This window comes from Taudactylus pleione, unplaced genomic scaffold, assembly GCF_031769625.1.
Source record: "Taudactylus pleione unplaced genomic scaffold, aTauple2 ptg000282l, whole genome shotgun sequence".
NCBI lineage: Eukaryota > Metazoa > Chordata > Amphibia > Anura > Myobatrachidae > Taudactylus > Taudactylus pleione.
The window spans coordinates 5,876,761-5,904,625 of NW_028284684.1; the positions used below are offsets into that span (position 1 = coordinate 5,876,761).

At 41.0% G+C, this 27,865-nt stretch overlaps 1 protein-coding gene across 6 annotated transcripts in view; it reads left to right on the top strand.

The window, feature by feature from the left end:
* The window catches only part of RIMBP2 (RIMS binding protein 2), a 575,178-nt gene that overhangs the window by 444,408 nt on the left and 102,905 nt on the right, over nt 1-27,865 (top strand). For 3 of the 6 annotated variants that reach the window (XM_088482101.1, XM_088482105.1, XM_088482103.1), the window contains exons 11-14: nt 12,636-12,840; nt 22,541-22,692; nt 22,803-22,879; nt 24,252-24,361. In XM_088482101.1, the coding sequence (XP_088338227.1) occupies nt 12,636-12,840; nt 22,541-22,692; nt 22,803-22,879; nt 24,252-24,361 (544 nt within the window). Of the gene's footprint in view, nt 1-7,856; nt 7,878-12,635; nt 12,841-16,623; nt 16,672-22,540; nt 22,693-22,802; nt 22,880-24,251; nt 24,362-27,865 lie in introns of all 6 variants that reach the window. The other 3 variants (XM_088482099.1, XM_088482104.1, XM_088482100.1) reach the window with 2 other exon arrangements.

The window sequence follows — 27,865 nt, forward strand, 5'->3', positions numbered from 1 at the left end:
GTGACAGGAAGGGGGCATGCCAGGGCTGCTGTGTGGTTGTAGCATTGCCTCTCTCTGCTGATATCCACAAGCTACTGCTGCTACTTTCTCTCTCTAAGGCAGTGGAGTAGGCAAGCTTGAAGGGAGACAAACAGCTGGGAGGACCCTCAGCCCATAGCTGCAGACTCTGAAACTGTTGTAGTCGGCTGTGTGCTACAGCTAACAGACTGCACCAGGGAGTATGTTAGCTATTAAATAAATGCCGGAGTTGGACTCCAGCTGCAGCCAGCGCCCTCTGACCTGTTCGGCACCCGGAGCTTGTACTCCACTGGAACCATCCTCCCGATGCCCCTGGACGCATAGGTTCAAACGGATTACATCAGGAACACGACACACAAGATCTTTTGAGCACTGTGTAAGTAGTGTACACAATGTCTCTTGAATAATTCTCCACAATTGCCTAATATTGGCCGGTGTTAAACCCTGCCATTGATGGCATGTTGAACTGCATCCCACATGTGTTCTATTGGGTTCAACTCCGGGTAATGACGGGGCCAACTCTTGATGCAAAACTCAGAAGAATGCTCCTTCTGCCATAATCTGGTGGCTACGGACCTGAAAGAGCCTGCTCCTGCCTGAGTGAATGGTGCAAATAATCCACAAAGATGGTTACGTAGCATCTGCCAGTCAGTGATATATCAGGGGTCCTAATGCATGCCAGCTGAAAAACCCCCACACCATAACAGAGCCACTGCTGTTCTGTATTGTCCCTTGTTGGCATGCGGAATCCATTACCTTGTGGGTTTTTTCCACATGCGTAATCGTCCATCTGCCTGAAACAGTTGGAACCTCGACTCGTCGGGCCAAGCTACACATTTCTAGCCATCTTGCGTCCAGTGGTGATGTTCGCAAGCCCAGGCTATGCACACAGCCTTGTGCTCTGGGGTCAGCAATGTGACTCGAGTGGGCCATCGGCTCCTGTCCTGCGGAGAAGAAAGGGAACATTGCACTATTTGGACACTGATGTTACTTGTGCCACTAGCATTACATTTTGCTTTTATCTGCGGCAATATCACACACCGGTAGGTTGTTACAATGCATGCCAGATGACGCTGTTCATGATCATCCAGAATTTTTCATCGACCACAGCGGTTTTGCATGCTTGGTGTCTTCCCTGATGTTATTTAGTCGCGTAACATCCTTAAAACTGTTGCATATGAAAATCCAAACTTTGTGTTGTTTTCAGAGATGTCTCATCTAGCTGTCATCTACTATCAAGGCACAGTTACTTAAATTGTGATACGCTGCCATCTTCACTGTGAAAGCTACGATGTTCCTATATATAGTACTTCAATTGCAGAAAATACCATTTGATGCGGGGATGTGGTGGCATATACTGGGAATTCAAGTTGTTTTTCTGGCACATGAGTGTATTATTTTGTGATGTATAATCCTGATATTTTTGTTAAACAGTTAACTACATATACATAACAAACACAAGAGGAACAATTCAGAAGAGAATGAATAGAAACACACTTCACCTTCTGTGCGCTGAGTGTGTGCCAGGAGATTCAGGTGCCATGAAGCGTCCTTGTGTCCCCTGCTTATGAGTTATCATCTGGTCTCTGAGATCTCTTGCAGAAGCTGGGTGCCTATGGGCCTGATTTCGAGTTATACGTAAACCCGATGGTTTACACACAACTCCGATGTTTTCCAATCGGCGCATCCGCAGGATCTGTACTGTGCATGTGCTGATCTATGACCGTTGCAGTGCCCTCTAAGCTGCAGAATGATTGACATGCTGCGGCAGTTTGGGGCTGGGGCGATGACAAAACAGAGGGCGTATGACTCCTATTTTATTGGCGGGCCAAGACCAAGGTCTGCGTCTTCTGACACAGATTTCCTGTCCCCAGCAGAAAAGTTCCGGCGGCCATTTTGAGTAAGTTTAGGCTCACTCAGATTGCCAATGGTGATTCGATGCTCCATCTTCGGACACAGCATTCGGATCTGCAGTGCCTACAGTGGGCGTCATTTGCCTTCAGACGCCTCCAGTGACTTGCTTTCTTTCACATACAAGTGGAATCATTGTATATATTAAAATTGATTTCCTCCTTTAGAACAGTACTATAAAAATGGAATACTATAAAAATCACATTGAGGCCTGCTTGCTTATTTCTAGACCTAAATATACAGTACTACACAGATAACATCAGAATTACTTTGCTCTGACAACTGCTGAAGAATGTGGTGCATTTCATATACAGATTACGGCACTGAAGTAAAGTATGCTGCAATATAGCGACCAGACTAAGCATACAATTATTGCTGCACATTTGCTGTTTAATTAATATGTTTTGAGTTGCATGTGTCTTGATGCAGCTGGAGTAAAGCCATGTCAATCTTCATATCAATTTGATGATGGCGATGGCTGCCTTTTTATTAAAATAATTGAATGAATACTTCTGCAAAAGAATAACCACCCCTAGTACTAAATAATCATGGAGTGGTCACTGTTAATGTTAATGCAGGGGAGCAGAGAAAATGGGATCCTCGCATACAGTTCGACCCTCCAGGCATATGCTTCTCTAAATGTGGCCACATTTTACTGCAGTGCGCTGTGGGACAAGTCCATTTTTACTGCCTGGAACTGGAATGTGAATATATATATATATATACAGGGGCGTCTTAAGAGAGGAGGGGCCCATGTGCACTCCCCGTGCGGAGCCCCCTCCTCTCTTCCTGGTGGGTGGCAGCCGACTGATGCGGCTGGCCAGCCACCGGAGCATTAGTAGACTCCGGGCACTAGAGTGTGTCCTTAGTCTACTGCACATGCGCAGAACGCCGGGAATATGGCCAGGTAAGTTTAAAATAATATGGGTGTGCGGTGCGGGCTCCCCTGCACCCATAATAGATATGCCACTGCATATGTGTCTATATATACAGTCAGGTCCATAAATATTGGGACATTGACAGAATTTTCAGATTTTGGCCTCTATTCACCACCACAATGGTTTTGAAACTTTAACTGCAGACTTTCAGATTTAATTTGAGGGTAATTACATCCAAATCGGGTGAACGGTGTAGGAATTACAACAGTTTCAATATGTGCCTCCCACTTTTTAAGGGGCCAAAAGTAATGGGACTATCAACTCAAAAGCTATTTCATGGACAGGTATGGGCCATTCCCTCATTATTTCATTATCAATTAAGCAGGTAAAAGGTCTGGAGTTGATTCTAGGTGTGACATTTGCATTTGGAATCAGTTGCTGTCAACTTTCAATATGAGATCCAAAGAGCTGTCACTATCAGTGAAGCAAGCCATCATTAGGCTGAAAAATCAAAACAAACCCATCAGAGAGATAGCAAAAACATTAGGTGTGGCCAAATCAACTGTTTGGAACATTCTTAAAAAGAAAGAACGCACCGGAGAGCTCAGCAACACCAAAAGACCCGGAAGACCACGGAAAACAACTGTGGTGGATGACAAAAGAATTATTTCCCTGGTGAAGAAAAACCCCTTCACAACAGTTGGCCAAATCAAGAACACTCTCCAGGAGGTAGATGTATATGTGTCAAAGTCAACAATCAAGAGACTTCACAAGAGTGAATATAGAGGGTTCACCACAAGATGTAAACCATTGGTGAGCCACAAAAACAGGAAGACCAGATTAGAGTTTGCCAAACAACATCTAAAAAAGCCATTACAGTTCTGGAACAACATCCTATGGACAGATGAGACAAAGATCAACTTGTACCAGAGAGATGGGAAGAGAAGAGAAGGAAAGGAACTGCTCATGATCCAAAACATACCACCTCATCAGACAAGCATGGTGATGGTAGTGTCATGGCGTGGGCATGTATGGCTGCCAATGGAACTGGTTCCCTTGTATTTATTGATGATGTGACTGCTGACAAAATCAGCAGAATTAATTCTGAAGTGTTTTGGGCAATATTATATGCTCATATTCAGTCAAATGCTTCAGAACTCATTGGACAGCTCTTCACAGTGCAGATGGACAATGACCCGAAGCATACTGCAAAAGCAACCAAAGAGTTTTTTAAGGCTAAAAAGTGGAATGTTATGCAATGGCCAAGTCAATCCCCTGACCTGAATCCGATTGAGCATGCATTTCACTTGATGAAGACAAAACTGAAGGGAAAATGCCCCAAGAACAAGCAGGAACTGAAGACATTTGCAGTAGAGGCCTGGCAGAGCATCACCAGAGATGAAACCCAGCGTCTGGTGATGTCTATGCATTCCAGACTTCAGGCTGTAATTGCCTGCAAAGGATTTGCAACAAAGTATTAAAAAGTGAAAGTTAGATTTAGGATTGTTTAGTTTGTCCCATTACTTTTGGCCCCTTAAAAAGTGGGAGGCGCATATAGAAACCGTTGTAATTCCTACACCGCTCACCTGATTTGGATGTAATTACCCTCAAATTAAATCTGAAAGTCTGCAGTTAAATCACATCTTGTTTGTTTCATTTCAAAGCCATTGTGGTGGTGAATAGAGGCCAAAATCTGAAAATTCTGTCAATGTCCCAATATTTATGGACCTGACTGTACAGGTTGAGTCTCCCATATCCAAATATTCCGAAATACGGAATATTCCGAATTACGGAATATTTTTAGTATGACTGACAATGTGAAACCTTTGCTTTCTGATGGTTCAATGTACAGAAACTTGTTTTAAAGCACAGATTCATTAAAATACAGTATACAGTACAATAACCTTCAGGCTGTGTGTATAAGGTGTATATGAAACATAAATGAATTTCATGTATGTACACAAACTTTTTTTGATGCTCAAAATTATAAAAAATATTGTATAAAATGACCTGCAGGCTGTGTGTATAAGGTGTATATAGAACATAAATGCATTCTGTGTTTAGTTTTGGGTCCTATACCCAAGATATTTCATTATAGTATGCAAATATTCCAAAATACGGAATAATCCGATATCCAAAATACCCCTGGTCCCAAGCATTTTGGATATGGGAGACTCAACCTGTATATGTGTATGTATGTATGTATGTATGTATGTATATATATATATATATATATAGCCTCAAATATAAATCTAGATAATCAAAGAGCTCTGGTAAATAGTATATGTATCTGATGCCATCACTTCAGTGTCAGTTAGTAAAACATGTGCATTATAAAACAAGAGTGCATCCAATGCTGTTAATGTTTATGGATATTTCAAGTCAACATGAATTTCTGTGACCAGTATAACAGCATATGTTTTTTTTTATTACAGTACTTAATTTCATGGTGACAGCCATATTATTTACAGTATGAAGCACACTAACCTACTCTACCAGAAGGTCCAGGAGACTCACAACTTTTCAGGACCTCCCAAAGCGTGGCTGGATCTCCCACATCACACCCACTTCCCAGTGAAGTGGGCAGGATGGGGAGATAATACCAGGAATTGCAGGTCCATAGGGAGGGGGACGGAGCTAGTTTGGCGCAATTGAAGGCCTAATGACGTGAGAGTACAGACCCACCCCCAGAGTGGTCATCTGCATCTCCTTTTTGCGCAAATGTGGTACAGAGCATTATACCACATATACCGCATAAATAAGTCTTATATATAGAGGCATATCCATAGTGAGTGCAGGGTGTGCGGTGCCCGCGCATGTGCAGTAGATTCTGGCACCAAGCAAGAATGTACTGGTGATATGAAGTGAGGCATGTGAGGTAGAGCCTTTCCTGTCATACCTAGGTATACTCCACAGTTTTTACTATAAAAATTGTAAGAAAAATGTAAAGAAAATATTATAAATATCTTCTTTGTATTATTGTAATAATTTTAATATTCAAAACTCTGGAGTAAAAACTGTATGACAGGTGAGGCACTGCCTCCCCAGCCATTTACCTCACCGCACGTCACTGGAATCCACTGTGCTGTGAAGAGAGGAGGGGGCCTGCACTGATGGCCTGATTCGCTATGGAGCACAATATTGCGTACACAAGCAGTTCAACTGCGATAGTATACTAATCCATTGCGATCGTAATGCAAACTTAGCACTACATAAGGATGCCCACTTTACATTGCACACATCCGTAATACTTAGCAGAATAGCGAAACCATCAGTACAATAGAGTACCATCGCAGCCTCACGCACACTATGAGACCGCAGTAGCTAATTTATGCACGCCCATTCAACGGCACTGGCACGCCTGCGTTTGGCCGACTACCCCTCTGTCACCACCCACAAACGGCACTTCCTGTCAATCACTATGTAATAGGCCTGCGTAGTCGCTGCGATCGCAGTCCCCATCGCAGCGTCCGGTTCGCGTACTGCAAATACACACGCACATCAGATTGCGCGCGTATTCACAGTTGCGTATGGTAGTGAATCGGGCCCTGAGTCTGCACATGGGCCCTCTCCTCTTTTAAAATGCTACTGCTTCTATATATATATATATATATATATATATATATATATATATATATACACACTCCTGTAAGTAATGTTCTAAAACAGTGAGTTCTGATATTATTTCTTATTATCAGTGAGTTATGATGTCATCCATAGTCTTCATTGGAAAACTTTTGTATAACAAGAAGTAACTTATCTGTACTAGAATTATTATTGACATTAAAAAGTTTGATGATATAATGTCTCATTTACAATAATTGGTATTTTATCTTCTGTAAATCACTGCATCTAATTATTTTTCCCCCATCATCACACTTACCAGGTACAACCTGGACTCAGCCTTTCGTGTCTCGAGTCTCTGATGTCAGAATGCAAGGAGCCTATCACCTGACACAGCATACAATAAATGCCACACAATATATTCTGCAGAAAGTATTCAACATTCTAGTATATTTATGTCTATATCAATTAAGGCTTCAATATTGGTGGCAGTTGTTTTAGTCCATTTAAACTAGAAAGGTCAGATAGTACTAGATAATATGGTAAACACAGGGCAGTTCTAGATGAAGCCCCTCCCCCTTGGAAATGTCTCCCCTCCACTTGTGCTTTGTGCCCTCACTCCTTCTGATTATAACCTTAGCAGGCAGGATGTGAGGGAGTATGGTGCTTAGTTGTGTCATCATAGCCAAGTGCCACACTCAGTTTCAGACACGGAGGACTAGCTGCTGGCAGCTTCATGTAATTGGCTGGCACTCCATGTGAGGAGAATTAAAGACACTGGGCGGGATGCATGATGCATTGCACTCACGATGCATGCCACTAGTGATCGCATGCATGCCGGCGTTGGTAACACTGGTATGCATGAACATCCCAGCGCTCTGTCGGTAAGAGCGGCCTGTTGCGATGGAGGGACTTCCGGGTCTATGACTCAGAAGCCCCTCCAGCGTCCTTCTGCGGCGAGGTGCTGGGAGGGATCCGATTAGATCCCTCTATCAGCACTATGCGGATAGAAGCCCATAGGCGTCTATGAGTAATGCCGTCTGGAAGATGGCGTTACCCACCGCAACCAAGTCCCGGAGGGCTTGGTGCATATGAGAAATGTGGTGAAACCCGCATTTTCGGGGTTTGAGCGCATTTCTCCCCTTCCTGCATCTCGCCCACTGTATACCTGACATTATGGCACTTCTGCATTTTAGTCACCCCGCTAATCATTGGCTCCTAGGTTTTACTACTAATGGTATGACTGCCCAGTCCTGGGTAAACAAAATGTTAATATGTATTTTGTTGAATAATTCATGGTGGCTATATTAGGCTCTCTGCCGTTCTCTGATGTACTACAGTGTGTCATGCATGCATTACAAGCCGATAACTTTTAATTTTATGTGATCTTTTGTGCATTATAAACTGTTGTGTTCTTTTTGTTGGATTGTTCTTTTATTTTGATATTGTGTTTTGTCTGGACTTATTGCTTTGCCTTTCACCCAGAACACTTTGGACAGCATGCAGGTATTTCAAATGTGTACTTGTTGTCCTGCCACATCCATCTGCGTCTGTGCATGTTCCCTGACGTTGAATCATTCTTATAAACATGCTTGTTGTAGGCAATGATTGACCCTGGCAGAGGATACCTTGTGATTTATTAACTCCTCTGCCATATGCAGTGCTCCAGTAAGTGCCTTTACGCCATCATGGACAATTGTGGCATTAAGGGCTCGCACTAACTGCACCATCTTCTTCAGCCATCCACGTAGACCAATTATAACAGGTTTGTGTCATTGATGTTTACAAAACTGGGCATGCTGTTTACATGGTCGTTAATTGTAATAAACTTCAGGACACACCTACTTGGACACTTTTATTTACTCTGCACAGAGGGCAGTGATTAGCATTTAGGTCTCAGCCACTGGGCATACTCTTTCCTATTCTTTAATGTCCTATACGTTCCCCTTAGAGATATTGTACAGGTTATTATATCCATGATTACAGCAGGGCATATACCATCCTAAGTGAACCCTTGTGTGAAGAGATGATAAACATGACTCCCTTTATTTGGCTAAGTTCAGCTTTGTTTGCAGTGTCCAAGTAGGTTGCATCTAATGGATCTCCCTGTCTTCTCATCTGTCCAATTTTCTGGCTCTGATTATTTTTCAGGTCAATGTTTGCAGAGAAAGGACCAAACCCCATTCCTAAACACAATTACGAAATTAAACATCTAAGTTATAAGAATGGTTCAACAGCCTATAAATATTGTATGTTTGAATTCAGATCACCTTCCGGAGTTAATCAATAAGTGGTACTAAAATAGATAGAGCTAGCTTAATTCTAACAATTGTGGCACAAGTCACCTTGTGTGCTCTGTAGTCATAAACACTGTGGGGAAGATGTATGAAACCTTCTACAGCTCCGGTTTTTAACCAAGGCCACCTCACGTTCAAGCTGGGGGTACAAGATGTGTAGCCCCACTTGGTTTCATACACTAGCATTGTTACTACAGTGTGTATTACTGTGAATGTGTTCTGTTCCAACAACAAGAGCCACTTGCACTGTGTCTGTCTGTACTGCGTATTACGGTTGAAGTATAGTATATATTTCTGCGATTTTTGATGTGAATAAAATTATGAAGTTATTGTGATTTTAATATTATTGACATTGACATTGGGATTGGGGCAAGGATGCCTACCCTCACTGGTTGTGTGAGAGATTCCCAAATCAATGCAAACCCTCTCACTCACATACAAGACAAGGACCCTTGGCTCCCACTTCCCCATGCTAGTTAACAAGTTAGACATGGCATGTCCTGGCAGCTCTCTATATACCTGGGAACATGTCTCACGGGTAGCACTGCCACCCAATTAAGAATCTTTTATTTCTGAAATTAAAGAGTATTGCAAAAGGGTGGTTCTAGGTTTTCTATATACAATATTAATCCAGTGCGGAAGTGCCCTCTCTGTCTGTCTATACCCGGGAACCTGTCAGGAGTTGTTATACAGCCAGTCGGGTATATATATTTTAAATACATTTAATATCACATATTTGTCATATACTGAATTATGACTTTTTATGTAGAAGGATAAAGAAATAGATACACCCCATGGGTGGAGATATATACGCCCCTAGCGCAGAGCATGGCAAACCCCCTTGGCGATGTGTTTGACCTGCTGTCATCTCCCTGAAATTTGTTTGCAAAAGTAAGCAAGTCTGGAATGGGATGGTGGGTGATTATTCTATATATGCGGATTTAGTTATATTTGGTAAATTGTTCATAGAGGTTGGGTTAGGTGCTTTTTCATTTTTATAATACTGGGTTTTAGGATGGTAGGTGTCACATTCCATGAGGCTTATGTCCTATGGACCTATTTACTTAATTTTCTGCTAGAAAATTTTCATTAATTTTAATAATTGACAAGGGGTATTAGAAAAAAATATGAATATTGAAGGGGTAGGAGCAAACACTTAAAAAGGTTAAGAACCTTTTTGTTCTAAAGGACAGGTGCAAAAGTTGGTCAGAACAACATTTTACAAAATGAACTAGATAAATGTTTTCTCCCTATTTATTTCAGTTAAACTCACATTGGGTTTTACAGGTAGCTATTTAGAAAAGAAAGTCCTACAATTCTGCCACACGCTAAACTGAAAAAGTCCATTGGATGCTACATGCCAGCAAATAAAATGATCGCAAAATAAATATTTTTACTTGTTGAATTTCTCACTTGCTTTGAAGTAATTTAGGGGGAAATTTAATTAGCTACTGTAATTTACCACGTGCTGATTGATCCCCCGGGGCTATTCAATGATCTGATCAGACCCGAAAAGAAATCCCCGATAAGTAGCATGGTGAAGAGACCCCATTAAGGCATAGGTCCGTGAACTTTTTCATGGATCCTATGTGTTAATGCCTGTTAATTTGTGTCTCATGTGAAAAAGGAGCTCTAATTAAATAGCCCCGGGCGATAAAGCCTGATATTATCACCCATTTTCATTTAACGGGTCTAATTGCATCCCCCCCTTAGTCTACAAAAAGAAAATTTTAAATCACTGGATTTTATATCGTAATTTAATGTCCTAAAATTCTGTATGGCTCAGTCACTTTTAATGTAAACATTATCAACTTATTTCTGCCTTCGTCAAAAGAGACTGTTAAAGAGAACCTAAACCTGGACAAGAATATGTTGCTACAGTATGTTGCAGAGGAGGATGAAGTAAACACTGACATATTCCAGTAGAAGTTCAGTCAACATAATAAATGAATCTCTTACTTAGATCGATAAGCTGCCCAGCAGACATGATAAGACTGACCTTTAATCTCCATTACCTGGATATGTATCACACTGTTTAATAAGCAGACACGAAGCATTTCATTGCTACAGAATGTGTGTTTGATCCTATTATGTAGAGTGCCCTTTTCTTTGTCAGAGGTCATAATGGAGTTTTGTGTTAGATGTTTTTTATTTGTTTTTGTTTTTTTAATTTTGCTGTTTAGTTCCGCTTTAAGTCAAGCTGCATTCAATTTGCCTTCTGTTGGCATAATAGACAGTATGTGAATGAGGCTGCAAAGTAGTATAATAGCCATGTTATTTCTTGGATAGAATATATTCAATTTCACATACAAAGGATTAGTGGGATTTTCATTAAAATTCTATAGAAGAGATGGGAAATGAAGAGGTGTGGTGACCTGAATTCAAACAGCTCTCTGTATTTCCTAGAGGTTGTTTATGATTTTATTGCTTGCAGTAGCTATAGATCTTTAAAGTAATAATGTATTTTGTATTAAAAGGAATTTTGAATGCTGTACATGTTTATTTATTGCTGTTTTGACATAAAGTACCATCTCTAAAAGTCTCCTATTAATAGGATTTTAACTTCTTTTGCCTTGTGACAAACGCTTATGCCTCATTCTGCAAGATGTACTGGCAGGTTGTACACATCATTCCAAGCATTACCTATAGCTCTACAATGCTGGTAAAACTGGCCTGGTAACTTCATGTCCTTTTGTAAGGCTTTCTGTGACCTGTATATGTCCTACTGTAGATTTGCATTTAAAATAACTATATTTTTTCAGTGCAGTTCAATAGTTTAGGTACAGTCGCCAGTATTTTGTTAAGTGAAAGAATGTGAGGTCCTATTAATAGGGTAAATTTTAAGTTAAATAAAGGGAGATATCTAAATTGAACACTATCTTAGGGTGGGTACACACTTGTCCAATTCTCATCTAATATAACTTCAGACCAGCTAGTTTGTCAGACATTGGTAGAGTGTGTACGCTCACAAGACCTCACAGCAGAGGCAGACTGGAAATCTGCTGAAAAATTGGACAAGTGTATACGCATTGATTGGATGTGGAATCTACGACTAGGACTGCAAAAGAATTGTATAAACTGTCTGATCTGGGGTCTGATCTCCTGAGGATTGGACAAGTGTGTACCCAGCTTTAGTGTTAATCTAAATTGAACACTCTTAAGCCGCATATCCATTAGACGATTGTACTGAACGATTACGACGTCGTAATCGTTCAATTGATCATTAAACGTGCACTATAATGTCGGAAACGACCAGCGATGCGCGCTCCCGCTGGTCGTTTCCGTCATCAATCATCGCCTGAACATGCCAGTCAATCTGCCGATAGCGACAGATTGGCCATGTTCAGGGATGAGGGAGGGTGCCTGCACCGAATGAAATATCGTTCAGTGTAGGCACTACAGAGGATCAGGAACAACTGTACGATTACGATGCCGTAATCGTTCTGTCTTTCTATAGTTGGCAAGTGGATACGCAGCTTTAGAGAACCAAACTCTATATTAATACATATAAGTAATATTACAAACTTAATCACTTTTAGGAATCCAAAGTCTAGCTCTTTCTTACTCAATATGGTATAAGCAAGAAACTAGAAAAATCATGGACTCCACAGTTGAAATCTAAAATATTCTATTTTTTTGTCCTTTGCATTTTCCATCCCTATAAAAGAAGTCTATTGCAAGCCATTGTTATGCCCATCACATATATGCAGTGAAGGCAGCCATTTTGAAATCTTAACCAGTAAGAAATGAAACCTATTTAATCACTAGGCATTCACTAATTCTTTATAGGCTTACTTTTTGGTTCAATAATTGCACTGCCGCCTAGTGAATTGATGAGTTACATCCCCATGTATTTTAGCTACAAAATGTCTGTCTCTACTGTTTGTAGGCAACTAAGCACGTTTTTGGTTAGTATTTCTCGATTGAAAACTGTTCATTTTATTCAAAGAGCTGCACCTTTTTGTAGGCCAAGGTTCGAGAGCTGGAAGAGAAATGCCGGACACAAAGCGAACAGTTTAATCTCCTCTCTCGGGAGCTGGAAAAGTTCCGTCAACAAGCTGGAAAAATTGACTTGTTGAGTGGCAGCGTGATCTTTAATTCTGATGTACCAGGCTCCCCCAATAAGGCTCTCTCACAGTTAATGAATGGAATAGCCACCTCAATTGGAAAAGGTGAGTTGGAACAGATTTTGAGTAATTGAAATTGAAAATGATCATCAAATATGTTATGCTAAAGCAATGAAAGGGTTAATAATAGTCGGTGACACTGTAACCTAGCATGTCGCATGCAGCTATACCCGCAGTCCAATTTAGGCATGCCGCATATCCTTTTAATCAGCAAAAGCTGCTTGTGTGTCCTATTCACATTACTTTGCGAATAAGACTCATTTTAAGTGAAAAAGTTTCACGAAATGACGTTCTGCGCTACAGAGTCACGCGACGGTCATGTGTTATGAGGATAGATGTACTGTATGTGGACACATCTGTAATTTAAAAGTGTAAAAAGCCACACTAAAAGTGCACCTGTCTCATACATACCATGGAGGCAGCCATCTTGAAGGTTTCAAAATAATTCATAAGATTACAACCAATATGTTCATTCAGGAACAGGTGACAAGGCCCATGCCTGGACAGTTTATGGCTCTCTAGGCGTTGTGAAACTACAGGCACAGCATTCTCTACCAGCGGAGTAACTGTCAGGTTTTGCTGGGACTTGTAGTGTTACCTGTAGAGCCACAGGTTTTTTGTGCCCGTCATGAAGTACCTCGTTTTTAGTAAATTGATAGGACTGGCAATATTAGTGCCCTGGTGATGCTACTGCTTCCTAGCAATATGTTTCTCAGTAGTAGATTTATATTCACACTTAGGGGAAATTCAATTCCAGGAGATGTCTACAAAGTGCTGTCATGACTGTCAGAATCCCAGTCCATTGCTGCCACCAACATCGACAATTTTCCCTCATACAGATGTGTCCTCATACACTATTGCCGCAGTCCCACCAAACAGCCCTTCTTGGCACACCAGTTCCCATGCAACCCGGCATGCGCCAAGCATTTTTTGCACCTTTATTGCTCGAATGTGCGACTTAGTCGCCACGTGACTGCACTGAATGATTTGATATGTGACACTTGAATATATGTGTGCTACTGCGCCTGAATCTGTATACCAGGTGCTACAATGCAGCAGCTGTAGATTTTTTATATGCCAAGTTTCATTGTACAGATTCAGACTCACACACAGATATACAAGTGTCGCATATCAAATTAATCAGTGCAGTCCCCTGAAGCCTCTTTTTTGCATTGCAACTAAGACGCACATTAAACCAAAAGAGGAAAAAAAAACACACTACACTGCCCGGAACAGCTCACTCATGCCAGGCGTCTCGTGCCACATGGCGTACTGAGGCTAGGTGTATGAGGACACATCAATGCCCTGTAGAGGTACATATGGAAATTAGCAAAGTTGGACTGCCATAATTCTCAGGATGTGTGCAGCTGAACATTGCAGGACCACATCGCCGAGTATTGAATTCCCCCTCAGACCTCAGTATGGGATATGTTCTTTGTGTTTAAGATGTGATCTGTATGGGATAATTTAATATGGACCTCTCATCCTCTTGTAGATTACTATTGGTATAATTTAACCATCAAGCTATATTTGTCTAATTGACTGTGCGTGACAAAAAAGAAATCATCTCTTTTTCTAGTCTCACTAAAGTACATAAACATCATTATCCCTTGGTTAGAACTCATTTCTTCTTTAGTACAGTTTTCAAGATTTCCACTGTGCTTGAGATTAAACTATCAATTTTAAAGTATTTTATTCTTCTACACAACTGTTTGTTTCCATCTCACAGTTAAAGCCTCCCCCATGCCAGATACTACATGGAAGACACAAATTCTTAGAATTGTTGTTGCATCAGGGGTGAGTTAAGGTGCGTACACACGGAACGATATATTTTAACGATATCGTTCAACGTGTATGCAACGAAAGACCAACGATGCGCGCTCACGCTGGACGATAACGATATTGTCCATCGGGCAAGCATGCAGGCCAATCTGGCCAATAGCGTTCATTTTCCATAGGCGTTTGCGATCGTTGGTCGTTCATCGTTGGTGATATATTTGGTGTGTGGATAAACAATATCATTCATCCAGCACACCAGGAATTACAAGGGAGATCGTTCAGCGATATCGTTCGCTGAAAAGATTGTCCCTTGTGTACCCAGCATTAGTTGAAAGGTTTTCAAAAAAAAGAAAACATTTGCTATTGGTTGGGGTCAACTTTACTGTTTTGTAGCCTATGTTGTTTGATATGGTTGATTTCAAATAGAAAACAACACACAAGAAACTACCCTGTCCTTCAAAATGTGATCCCATCTGAAACAAAATGATTGTAACTGAGAAAGACAGAAAAATTCAGGTCATTACACAAAACTGTGTATTGCCTGGAGAGGCACATTGGTCCTGTAGTTCAAGTCCTACAATCCAATGATCTGTTTAAATTAGTCTTCCAGTAACATGAAGGCATTCATTGGCTGCTACTTGTGGCTTTATTTATATATGGAAAAATTACCTTATCTATGTAGCAAAGTTATGTACTAATAATGGACCAATAGATAGATAGTAGAATAGGTACTTGAATCATGGCATAATTTCATGCAGCCCTTCCTGTGTTCTCTGATTTCAGTGAGCATTTAATGGCTTCCTTTTGCCTGATGTTTATGTACGGAGATTACATTGGATGTGATCATCATACTGCAAAGCAATAACAATCAATTGTGTAGCGGAGCACATAGGAAAGTATGCGAGTCATCTGTTGAGATTGTGTGAGTGAAAATCACCTGTGTGGCCGAGTTCTTGTATTCACTTCCAGGAAATTCAAACTTCATACCTATTTCTTTTTGAAGGTGGTGGCGAGGTTCTACCTTGTACTTTCTAGTGGCTCCTGGAAGTATGCATAGTGTAGGTATAATTGAGACTTTACACTGCCCATTACGACTACATATGAAAACATAGGGCCTGATTCAGCTTTGGGAATAGAGTGAGAAAGCACTCACAGTAACTGTGTACCTGGGCAAACCATGTTGCAATGCAAGGGGTGTAAATGCATACATTTGATTTTGTATGTAGCCCACAAATACGGCACAGCTTTATTATTATACTGCACTTTAGATGTCAGTTTGGACACCTCCCTCCCAAATCTAAATCTCGCTGCACATTTTACATCTGTCCCACCTGCAGTGCAACCTGGTTTCACCAAGATGATCAGTTAAGTGCTAAATCTCACTCTATTTCCAAAGCTGAATCAGGCCCATAGTCCCTAAGAACTTCTATATCCTTCATATTGACATTTTTCAGGAGCAAAGCTAAAGATCCTATGCATTGTCCGTGTGGCTACTTGTTATGATTGTGTTTTTGGTTTTGCTAGTCCACCTGATTTAGATACATAAACATGATGCGCTTTGTGAACATACATTCTTTCTACCTTCTTGTGGCATTACCTATAACTCAGGGCCCTTTAGGGAAGCTTATTCCCATATGAAGGTGCCAAGCACAGTAGAAGAGTTAGTTCCTTGTATCCAGACCTTTAATGTTTTTTGTTTCTATTCCTATACTGTCAGTTCTCATTGTATGTGTATTGCACTCTTAGGTTGCTAATACTTGTTTCATGGTATATTATCATATAATGTGCCACATGATCATCTAGGCTGCACAAAGGAACAATCTAGAAAACTGTGGCACAGGGCACCTGTCTTGGCACTGATTCTGAACTGCAAGCTTTGGGGCAGCTATTTTGGAATTAAAGGATGTGCCTTTAGCTTTCACTTTCCCAGTTAAACCTTATAGAACTATAATAATACTTGCTATTAATATATGAAAGAATAATATACATGAACTTACTGTTTACAATTCATTTAATATGTCCATATTACTCTCTTTCACCCTTCTGCAGTAGGATGCCATTTTACTGGACGTGCTTCTCTAACTGAGCAGGCAGAAAGTGAGTGACAGTCTAACCTCATACTCTGGCGATTTATTACAGATATGTTGAGGGCCACCGCTGATTAAACAATAAAGCTATTTCATATTTCATTAGGCCTCTGCTGTAAATATGTGGGAGTGGCTGTTATAATATAGTTGGGGGGAAGGGTTAATACAGTACATTAATGTTTAATAGAGCCATAAAATATTAGTATAACAATGTATTTTACCCTCTTGCTTCATATATGTAATTATATATATATATAAGCATCAGTTAGCTTCTGAACAAGTTTTAAGAATTGACCCGAGCAATTTTGGATCTGACATTTAAAATGACAGTAATATTAAATGCCAAACTTGCCTGGTTTTGCATTTAATATTATTGCCATTTTAAATTTTGGATCGAAATCACTGACTTCCGAAAGCCGCTTCTTAGTAAATCTAACCCCACAAGCTTCATCCCAAAGTCTTCTCTGGCCTTGAGTGGCAGACGGGCTCTAGCTTACAACTTGGATATTTATACACCAGATAGATCTGTAGTGTTTTCCCAGCTGCATTGAGACTACGTGGGTGTAATTAATCTATTTCACTTTGACTTGTATTTTATTCTCCTGCCAACCTGCTAGAGTTCTGGCACATTGTAAAATGAATGTGGTAGTGTGGGAATAGGTTCAAAAAGCTGACAACCATACGCGCAGTTTCATCCTATGATTTAATTTACTGTATTTGCCTGTAACTCAGAATCCCATTTACTGAATTGTCCCATAACCTGTCATTGTCATAAGAACCTCACTGCATCAGTTACTTGCGGTAGTGGTATTAACTCTTTCTTCAAAACACGTTATTATTAAAACATTACACAGCTGTTCGCTTTAATAACATTTCATGAGTACATTTAAAAATAGGAACAAATGAGGTATTTTTTTATATTCTGTTTTCTAATTGTATACAGCAATGAGACATGATAAAATTATTCTCCATGAGGTATTTTTTTTATTTTGAATTGCTGTTGTCATTTACTTATTATTAGGAGGAGCAACACATTTATTCAAGGGCCACATGGTAAAAATAAAATTTAAATTTCGCCCTTAAACTTGAACTGATCTCCAATGACAACTGTACAGTACATAATCATGTTACACACTTGCTGATACTTAACTACAGTACTGTACTGTATGTGTGCATTGCTTTTTTAACAATCACACCTTAGCAGAATACTGACCATATCAATACAATAAAGTTAAATTAATTCATCAGTACTAAATTGAATTTGCAAAATGTAAAATAATAATCAGTGCTAATGTACAAGCCACTAAAGCTGGTTACACACTAGAAGATCTTGCCCAAATGTTAACGATTAGAGCCATTCAGATCGACCAAAACAATCCCGAAATCTGCCAATATATACTGTACACACTACCCAATAGTAGTTTAGTTCTAAACGATCCTTTTAATTCCAAATCGTCTCGCCTCCATAGGGGAATGCTAATTAATTAGCAGACATCGGGCCGAGGTCCATATACACACTGTACTTTTTGAATGATACCAAAATGACAGGACCAATATAGTGTTTGCAGCACACGCTATATCTGAAGCTGATCCGAAAGGTTTTATAGCCACCATTGGGCTTTGGTGCTGCGTACACACTAAATAATTATCGGCCCTATCTGACAGGCATAGACATGTAGGGCTAAGAATTGCATAGTGTATACCCATTTCTACTCATATCTATATACATTTACAGCATTAATCTTCTGTACATTGACATACCGGAATAGGATTGAAATACTGGCGGCTCAACAGCCGCCGGTTCAAATCCCGACAGTGACAGTGCGAAAGGTCAAGATCCCGACGTGCGTTGGCAAGTACCCTAACCCTCTCCTCTCCCCCCCTAACCCTATCCCTCCTTTAGGGGTGCCTAACCCTAACCTCCCCTCTTAGTGCCTAACCCTAACCTCCCCCCAGAGGTGCCTAAACCTAACCCTCCCGGGGGGTGCCTAACCCTAACCTCCCCCCCTAGTGCCTAACTCCCCCTTCCCCTAGCCTAACCCTAACCTTCCCCGGGGGGGTGCCTAAGCCTAAGTCCCCTCGGGTGTCCCTAAACCTCACCCCACCCCATCCCCGGGCTGTGTTATACTTAACCGTCAGAGGATGATCGGGATGGTGGGGGTCGGTCTTCCGGTGTCGGGATTAAGATAGGCGTCAGCATTTTGATGCCTATCTTAAGTCCCTTGTCGGGCAGGTTGTTGTCAGGATTTAGACCGGTAGGATTGCGTCCGCCGGTCTATTAACTACATCCTGACATACCTCTGCTGTCATACTGTTATACAAATGGATGTTAAACACAGAAGCTCTTGCCCCATGCACATATTTATCATTTGTTCATATGAAAATGTATGTATTATTATTATATTTTCTGCTACTTTGCGGCTCCCTGTTATAGTGTGACCAGTCAAGCCTGGCACAGCCTGTGCTGGTTGCTGTTTTTGCAGAAAGACCTACGCTTATTGATGCCCTCTCTTGTGCTGGTTTCTTATTGTAGATCGGAGAAAAGACAGTTTTTTTCTATGACTATGCTAATGCTGTCATCACCCAACCTTTGGGACTCTCAAATGGTAAATCTCCTAAGAGGTCTTAGTAGACTTTATCTCAATGGGGTGAGCTACCTTTACATGTACTGTACATACCCTTTTGCACATTTCTTGCACTTCCTGCACCAAAACTGCATCTCCAGGTAAAAAAAGGGACACAAGTGCAAGTTACTTAAACGCCATCCACATTTTAATGTTCATGCACAGTGCGACAAAACTATAGCTATGCACTCCTGTTGTACTTACGTCCATCCCTAAACCAGGCCATCTATCTTTACTGTAATTGGTAGCACTGGGAAAAACTTTTTTTGTGTAATTTACTCATTTTAGACTTTACCCATTAATCTTACAACTCCTAGATTACGTGCCATGTTAAATTGCCAATATTTATTAAAATAAGAAAACAAAATTCCCACACTCATTTCCAAATTATTTCAACATTTCGGTCCTACCCGGAACCTTAGTCAAGGGCAGTGACATCAGATTACACTATCAATGTTGCATAGGTTCAGCATAGATTTAGCAGAGCACCAGTGCTTGGACAATAAATGCACTGTGTTATTGTGTTATTTAGATATTAGTCTGGTGAGTGCCATAATTTCCATGGAGGACCTATGTGTAGATTTGGGGACTGTTCTATACAGTTGGCATAATAACCCTTTTATGAGCACCCCAGCAGTTGTTTACATTTGGGATGTGAGTGCAGGACCTTTTCTCTCTCTCCCTCTATAAATTGCCTAATACAGTAAGCTTATTTGTATATTTTTGTATACATCTTATGTAGTATGTATTTTTCCTGTTTGGCTGGTCCAGGTCTGGTACGATGACCCAAGTGATACAGTAAAGAGTGATGTCCAGGTTCCATTTACAGTGGATGGAGAAATGTGTAAATTGTGAATAAATGTAAAAAGAAGAGTCAGTGTGTATGTTGGACAGGAAATGTCCTATCCCAGGGGAGAGAGGTGTGAATGGTGTAAATATATGAAATACAGTTAAGACTGTTGTGATACTAGAATAACATAATAAGTAAGAGGGATATCTAGAAATAGCTGGTTTGGGGTGGTTGTTATTCCATGTTCTAAAATCATGTTTGTACAATTAGCCTTTAGTTATGTAGTGAATAAACTCATAGAAGTTGGAAAGATAAAAAATATATTCCACAGCCACCCCTGACGAGCATTATTTAGGTAACGCCCTTAGATATTGTCTTTTATTACTGCAGTCTTAATTGGCCTTTACTTTTTTTTGCCCATTTAGGCCACTCGTACCTCTACCCCCATTACCCGGTATAGTGTTTTTCCTGTTCATCCCACACTTTTATGTCTTTACAATGTGCTCCTTTGTCCATCCATTCATGATGATCGGAAACCCGGATACTATTCCTCAGTCGCATGGGATATCTTACCAGACCTGTACAAAAGAACTAGGAAGAACATCTGCTCTACAAGACCCCCCAATCCTGCTGCACACAAGACACGCAAATGAGAAAACCACAAGAATTCACACCATTACTCTACCTAGTGATCTGCAGTAAAGACGAGTTAAGTGTTATTTACTGTATTTACTAGTCTTGCTAATCGGAGAATCACCGTCATTGTAGTGCACACAGAAATTCACTTGGGCACAGCTAGTAGGTGAATCCCGCAACATGTTGTGTTATGTTTGGAATAAACAGAACAATGTGAAGGCTTTATTGATACATAACTTTTTACAGCATATTCACTGATGGACATAATTTATTTTTATTTTGGGAAGCCACAGTATGACGAATAGAGGGATCACAGTGTGGCATATAGAGGGAGCACTGTGGGGTATATTGTGGGGGGGGGGGGCTCAGTTTCCCCAGGCCCCCCCCCAAGTCTTAATCCGGCCCTAATGTACAGTATGTATCCAACTCAATAGTGCTAATAAGCACACAACCGTATTATCCAATTTGAATTTTTCTTGTGTTGTTCTGACTCATAACTGGTCTACAATATTACAGATCTAATGGGGCCTATCCATTAGCAGATAATTTGAAAGACTGAACGATATATTGTTCAGTCGTTCAATTTATCTGCTAATGGATAGGCCGTGAACGATGACAGATGCGCCACCGAGCCGTGGCCGATAAATTATGTCTTTCGTCTCTCCAACATGTTGGTCAATTATCGCTTATCACTGCCAGATATTAGAAATATCTGGAAGTTTAGAAGCGGTAAACAATGAACGACGAACGATATTTTTAATGAAAATTCATAGAAACATAAAAAAAAAATCCACTCCCGGTGACAGATATCTGTCATGTACATGACAGATTTTTGCCAACGACGAACGATATTGCATGACATCATTCATGCTAAATGTTGCATATTATCAATTATACACTTAGGGGTCAATTCAATTAGGATCAAGAGGACCGAGTTTCCATTGCAATGGCGTGGAAATGCCACCAACTGCCCCGTAACCCTTGTGATCTGATCTCACCCCAGACTCATGAATTTTTGTATGCAGTCCTAAGGGACTGCAAACAAAAATCAGTGAGTTTGCCTGTACCGTATGTGTGGCATATAAATGTAAATGGATTACAGTATTACAAGACTGTGGTTAAGGGGTTGTAAACTTGTTTGTGGCTATAACAACCAATCAGGGACTTTGCTTAGTATCTTACCTTCCATTAGACCACAGGTTCTCAAACTTGGTCCTCAGGACCCCAAACAGTGCATGTTTTCCAGGTCTCCTAACAGAATCGCAAGTGAAATAATTAGCTCCACCTGTGGATCTTTTAAAATGTGTCAGTGAGTAATGAGTACACCTGTGCACCTGCTGGGTGACCTGCAAAGCGTGACCTGTGTTGGGTGCTGAGGACCGAGTTTGAGTACCACTACATTAGACCAATCAAATGCAGGCTGTTGCTATGGGTTACTGTACTGTATAGTTTTGCATTCACGCTAAAATGTATAACCTGGACTGTCTGTAGTTCATAACAATTAAATCTTTTAGAATGGAATGAAAGGGTATTTTATAACATTTGCAAATAATTAATCAATGACAAAATGTTGTCTGTATTTTGCTTTGTAAGCCTCACTCAATCAACAGCATTCCTGTGCAGTGTATCTTGGGAAATAAACTTCCTGCTTAAGACAGTGCATACAGTTTGAGTATATAATACAGATAAGGAAACAAGTGTTTTTTTTTTTTTACATAAATCAGCTTGAATATGTTTTGAGGATTAAGTCAGTTTTGTTGACATATTTGAAAACTGATAGATCATTTCTTTTGTAGCCTCCTGAAATGTAGCTGTCAATTTTTACACAGGTCATGAATGTCCTACTGGCAGCCGATCTTTGATTTCTGAATTTATCCGGCCACTCCAAATCACCGGGGACAAGCCAGAGCAGTTATCAGTGAAGCCTACTTTCCTCTCAAGGTCCCGATCTGGCAGCCCAAGACACAGATTTGGTTCAGATGTAAGCTTTGTATGTTCGCCATAGGTAGTCCAGATGTGCAATACCAGAGTGATATAGCCCAAAGCAGATACAGTATCAGCATGTGTATCATCTGTCTGTGTGTTTTCCAGATGGATAATAAACAGAATACGAATACCTCAAAGCAAAGATACTCTGGGAAAGTCCACCTTTGTATTGCACGCTACAGGTAATCACCAGTTCCCTAGCTCCAGCTTTACCTGCATAATCAGATAGTATTATACAGTATGAAATGGACAAATACAGTACTAACAAGTGCTAGACTAGAGGTGGGCACTCGTAGAATTTGGCATAATTTTTACCATCAGTTGCCATATGTTCCAATTAAATATTTATTTTATTACTGTTGTTTTATTTATTTCTTTTTTTTATTAATAATGTGCTTTGCAATCATGTTTTACTGGAGTACCCACATAAGGCAGGATGCTTAAAGATAAAAGGAGAATATGCGGGGGATCTTTATGAAACATTGTGCAACAATAAACTGATGAGAAAGGTATTGTATGTCTGCTGTTACGCGTATGCTGGTTTGTTATTCTGGAGCAGACATGGGTTAGGCTTTTCAGAGATTTACACCGTTGTGTAACAGGAGCACAGATAACTACAATTGGGACTAAGAGGGTGATTCAACAAGGATCTCAACTGCAAAGCTGCACACAGGCAACTTTGCCAATACGTCCTTGCTATTATGCACATGCAGCAGGAGATGTATGACACCCCCTGCTACATTTGCGATCCCAGCACTGCGACGGAGGTCGCAGGCTGGGATCTCCATCGCTACTATGTTACTCTGGCTGGCCGGCTTGAGAGGTGCACCTGTAATAAATGAGAGAAAAATACACATGCACTGGGGCAAAAGTACTTTACAGAAAATAAAAATTCCCCCACACGTTTATTCCCTTCTTTCTTCCACCTTGACAGTCCATTAGGAATAATAATAAAACAATGTTAACTGACAAGAACATGCAGCTCTTGTCCCCCGTACTGGACAGGCGTGGGCTGGTAGACATTATTACAGGGGGGGCTCCATGTTATATTGGCCCCAGACCAGCCTGTCATAGCATAGAGCTGTGAGTGACATTTTTCAGGGGTACCTTTATCCATTTTGCTGGCACACTGCAAAGTTTCATGTTGATGATAATAATCCTAAGCACGGGTCTTTACACAAACACTCTGGCATCTACGGAGAGACGCACCTGAAGACATAGGTCCCACTCTGCATCAGCCCCTACTGTATATGGTTTTTTTTCAATAAACATTACCTGACGCTCGTTTCTGTATTTTGTTTTCTGTTTATTATTTATGTGATCTACAAAGTGTACCTTGCCTTATGTTGCTCATTGGAATAGTTTAGTTGATAACTTAAGAGACACAGATGTAAGAGATGGGACAAGGAAGCAGATATGAATATAGTGATGTGAACCTTCTATGGAAATGTGTCCACCAGAGCTATTTCACCTATCTAATCATGTATTATCTCTATCCCCATCTATTCCTCTTCACCTCTTTCCCTTCTCCCCCCTCGCTCTATTTTACCTCAGTTATAATCCCTTTGATGGACCAAATGAAAACCCAGAGGCAGAACTTCCCCTGGTGGCAGGAAAATACCTCTATGTGTATGGAGATATGGATGAGGATGGGTTTTATGAAGGTATTTATGTCCATGTATAATGCACGTCACACAGAAATCACTGGCAGTTCAGCTAAATTCCCTGGTATACTCTTCCTTTGTAATAGGAAGCATACTGTCATATACAGTACTGATCTTGTCATATACTAGGGTGGTTCAATAAGTAAAGTAACAAGACCTCTCACTTGTGTAATGTTCTCTATTTCCTTCTAATTTCCCACCAGGCCAGAGCAGGTAGACTACTGCGTCCCCTCACGGCCAGTAGACTGTGCCTCATATCAGTAATACTGTCCCAACATCAGTTGCAAGATGGCGGGGCTGGCTGAAATACGGTCAAACATTGAGGTGCGTAGTGTGATCAGATATCTGCGTCTAAAGGGCACGTCAGCAGCTGAAATTTATCGCTTACTTGTCAATGTGTATGGTGTTAATGTTAAGTCACGGAAACAGGTTTTGATAACAACAGGACAAACGCTCAAAATGAGCAGCGACCCAGCCGGCCAATCACGTCCACCACAGATGACAATTTATGCAACATTGAAGGTCTGATTCAGGAGGACAGACACATTTGAGTTAGTGACATTGCTGAAGGACTGAACATCTCAGTCAGTACTGTGAACAACATCGTTCATGAGCAACTGGGGTACATGAAAAAGTATTCAAGCTGGGTACCGAAGCAACTCACAGAAGTTCACAAGACCAATAGGATGGGATTGTCTCTCATGCACTTGACGTGGTACCATGAGGAGGGAGTGCGATTCCTGCAGCATATTGTTACAGGCGATGAAACATGGGTTCATCATGTGACATCCGAGATGAAGCAAGCATCCTTGATGAAAAAAAAAGCATTGTCCTAACCTTCAAAGAAATTCAAAACAACTCCATCAGCAAAGAAGGTCATGGTGACCGTGTTTTGGGAACACAAGGGTATGCTTCTTCTTGATTTCCCCACAAGGGGAGATACTGTGAATGCTGGCCCTGATTCAGAGCCGGACACTCTGACAGAGCGCTCGCTCTGAATCAGGACTGGGCTATTTTTTTTTTTCGAACGGCCTCCTGCCCGCTCGCATAGCTGTGGGTAACCACCCACACCTATAGCGAGCGGGCAGGAAGATGGTCGCGATGGTCAAGACCATCGCGACCATCGGGCTTGCGACGAGACCCTTGTGGTAGGGTCTCATTGCCGCAAGCCCTAGAGTGCTTTCGGTTCAAACAGAGCCGAAAGCACTCCCACTGACATCAGTGATGTCAGTGGGGCCGGCCCCAGACGGTAGATGTTCCCATGGGAACGCCTCCGTCTGGGCAGCCATGCCCCCGGCACGCCCACCAAAGGTGGCGTGCTGTCACTCACCATCGACAGCACACCCCCTTTTGTTCGAGACCCGGAGCGACAGCTTGCCCGTCGCTATCCAGGTCTCGCGCATGCGCACGTTGGAGCCGGGTCCGTCGTGCGCATGCGCACTGGGCCACCATCGACCCGCTTGCGAGCGCTGTCCGCTATTGTGACACATTAAGATGGTTGCGAAGGGCAATTCATTGAAAACAACCTGTATTGCAGCGAACAGGCTTTGTATTGCTGCAAGATAATGCCAGGCCACACTCAGCCAACCGCATACATGAGTTGTTACGGTACTACCATTGGGAAGAACTGATCCATCCTCCCTACAACCCTGACATGCCACCAAGTGATTTCCAACTCATTGGACCATTGAAGAAGCACCTGGGTGGAAGGCGATATTCAACCAACGGTAAAGTTCAGCAAGCCGTCATGTCCTGGCTTCAGGCGCTTAACACTGATTTCTTCTATGCCGGGATAGATGCTTTGGTGTACCATTGGAACAAATGCTTAGACAAGCATGGGTACTATGTGGAAAAATAATCTATATGAAGGCCATACTATTGATTACATGTATATGTACAAGGTGAATAAACTTATGGAATGAGAGATCTTGTTACCTTATTTTTTTAACCACCCTTGTATACAGTGACTTTCATTTATAAGAGGCTACATATCTGAAATGCAAGTGCTCATGTGCACATACAGTAGATGATGAAATATACAGAGCAGTTCAGTGGAGAATATTGGGGTCACCACAAGTGGCATTGACTATAGTTATTAATGCTATATATGTAGATCAAACTGCATTGGACCAGCACTTTTTTGTAAATTTGGTGCATATGAGAATAATAATTCTCTACTTCCTAAAGTATTACCCAGGCAGAAACACTCACTGCACACATGATCTTTTGTAGTGTCTTTGTTGTGGTAGACCAGGTATCGAGAAACATGCTTTCAGCAACTACCCCTACCCTTCTAAAGTTAATACACAAAAACACTCAATGTGCATTTTATTTAGATGCATTTAGGAACTAGGTTAGATCAAGTTTGTCCATTAACAGTATGATGAGCTCAAATTCAGTGATATGCTGTTGTCGGTTGGGAGTTTTATCCTTGGGTTACTATACATCTATCAGTGAAAATGGGCTGTGACAGAGCCCTGTTTGTCTTATGCTGGTACACACTAAACGATGTCTACCCAGCGCGATATCGTAAGCGGCGGGACCCACTTTCTGATGTCAGCAGCGACGGAGGGGGCCATGCTGCATTGTCCCTGCTGACGATATCACTCATCTGACCTGCATACAGGTCCAATGGGCGATGTCGCTAACATGCCCAACATGTCGTCCGATCCGCCAGATTGGACGACATATCATCTTTGTGTACCCGGCATAAGAGTTAGACGCCTAGAATGAAGATCGTGTAGCGACGTCAGTAGATGGGGATACATCAATCAGCATGGTCCCAAGTGAGACAGTGTCACATGAATTCATTTTTTATTCCCTTTAATTAGGGGAGGTGTCTCCTCCGAATGCATACATCAATACGCTACTTTTATTAACAGCAGTATCAATTATGAATAATACATATTAGTTGGCTTGTTTACCTACATGAAATGCCCAGGCCACAATCCTTGTTATGAGAACCACCTTCTACTAATTTTAATATTTAAGCTCATTAACAACTCATCTGCACATGTCACTACGTGACCAGCATATTTACAACAATGTCTACAAACTAGATAGCCTTGTTCCAAAAGCAAAGCCATCTGCAAAGCTTACATCAGCAGATAAATGTGGGACATGGGTCACAAAACAAATACCATTAACCCTCCTGGTTACATATGGCATACACCAATAACATTCCAAAGAGATTTAAATTAAATGACCTTTGTACATTCACATAATGCAGAGAAAATCAAACATGCATAATTCATTCATTGTAATCTGAAAGTGAACAAGAACACAAAACAACAGTAGCAACTATAAATTAACTAAAACATCTCATTAATATTCTCAACTCAAGATGCATCAACATCTTTGTGAAGACTCTGTAGAGAGAGACAGGGTTTGTAATTTACCAGTTCTGAAGCCCTTATGATGTTTCAACTTTTAGAGCCTATCACTCCATCTCCTATAAATAGAAACCCCTTTAGCAGCCTAATACCTAAATTAATTATAAGGGAA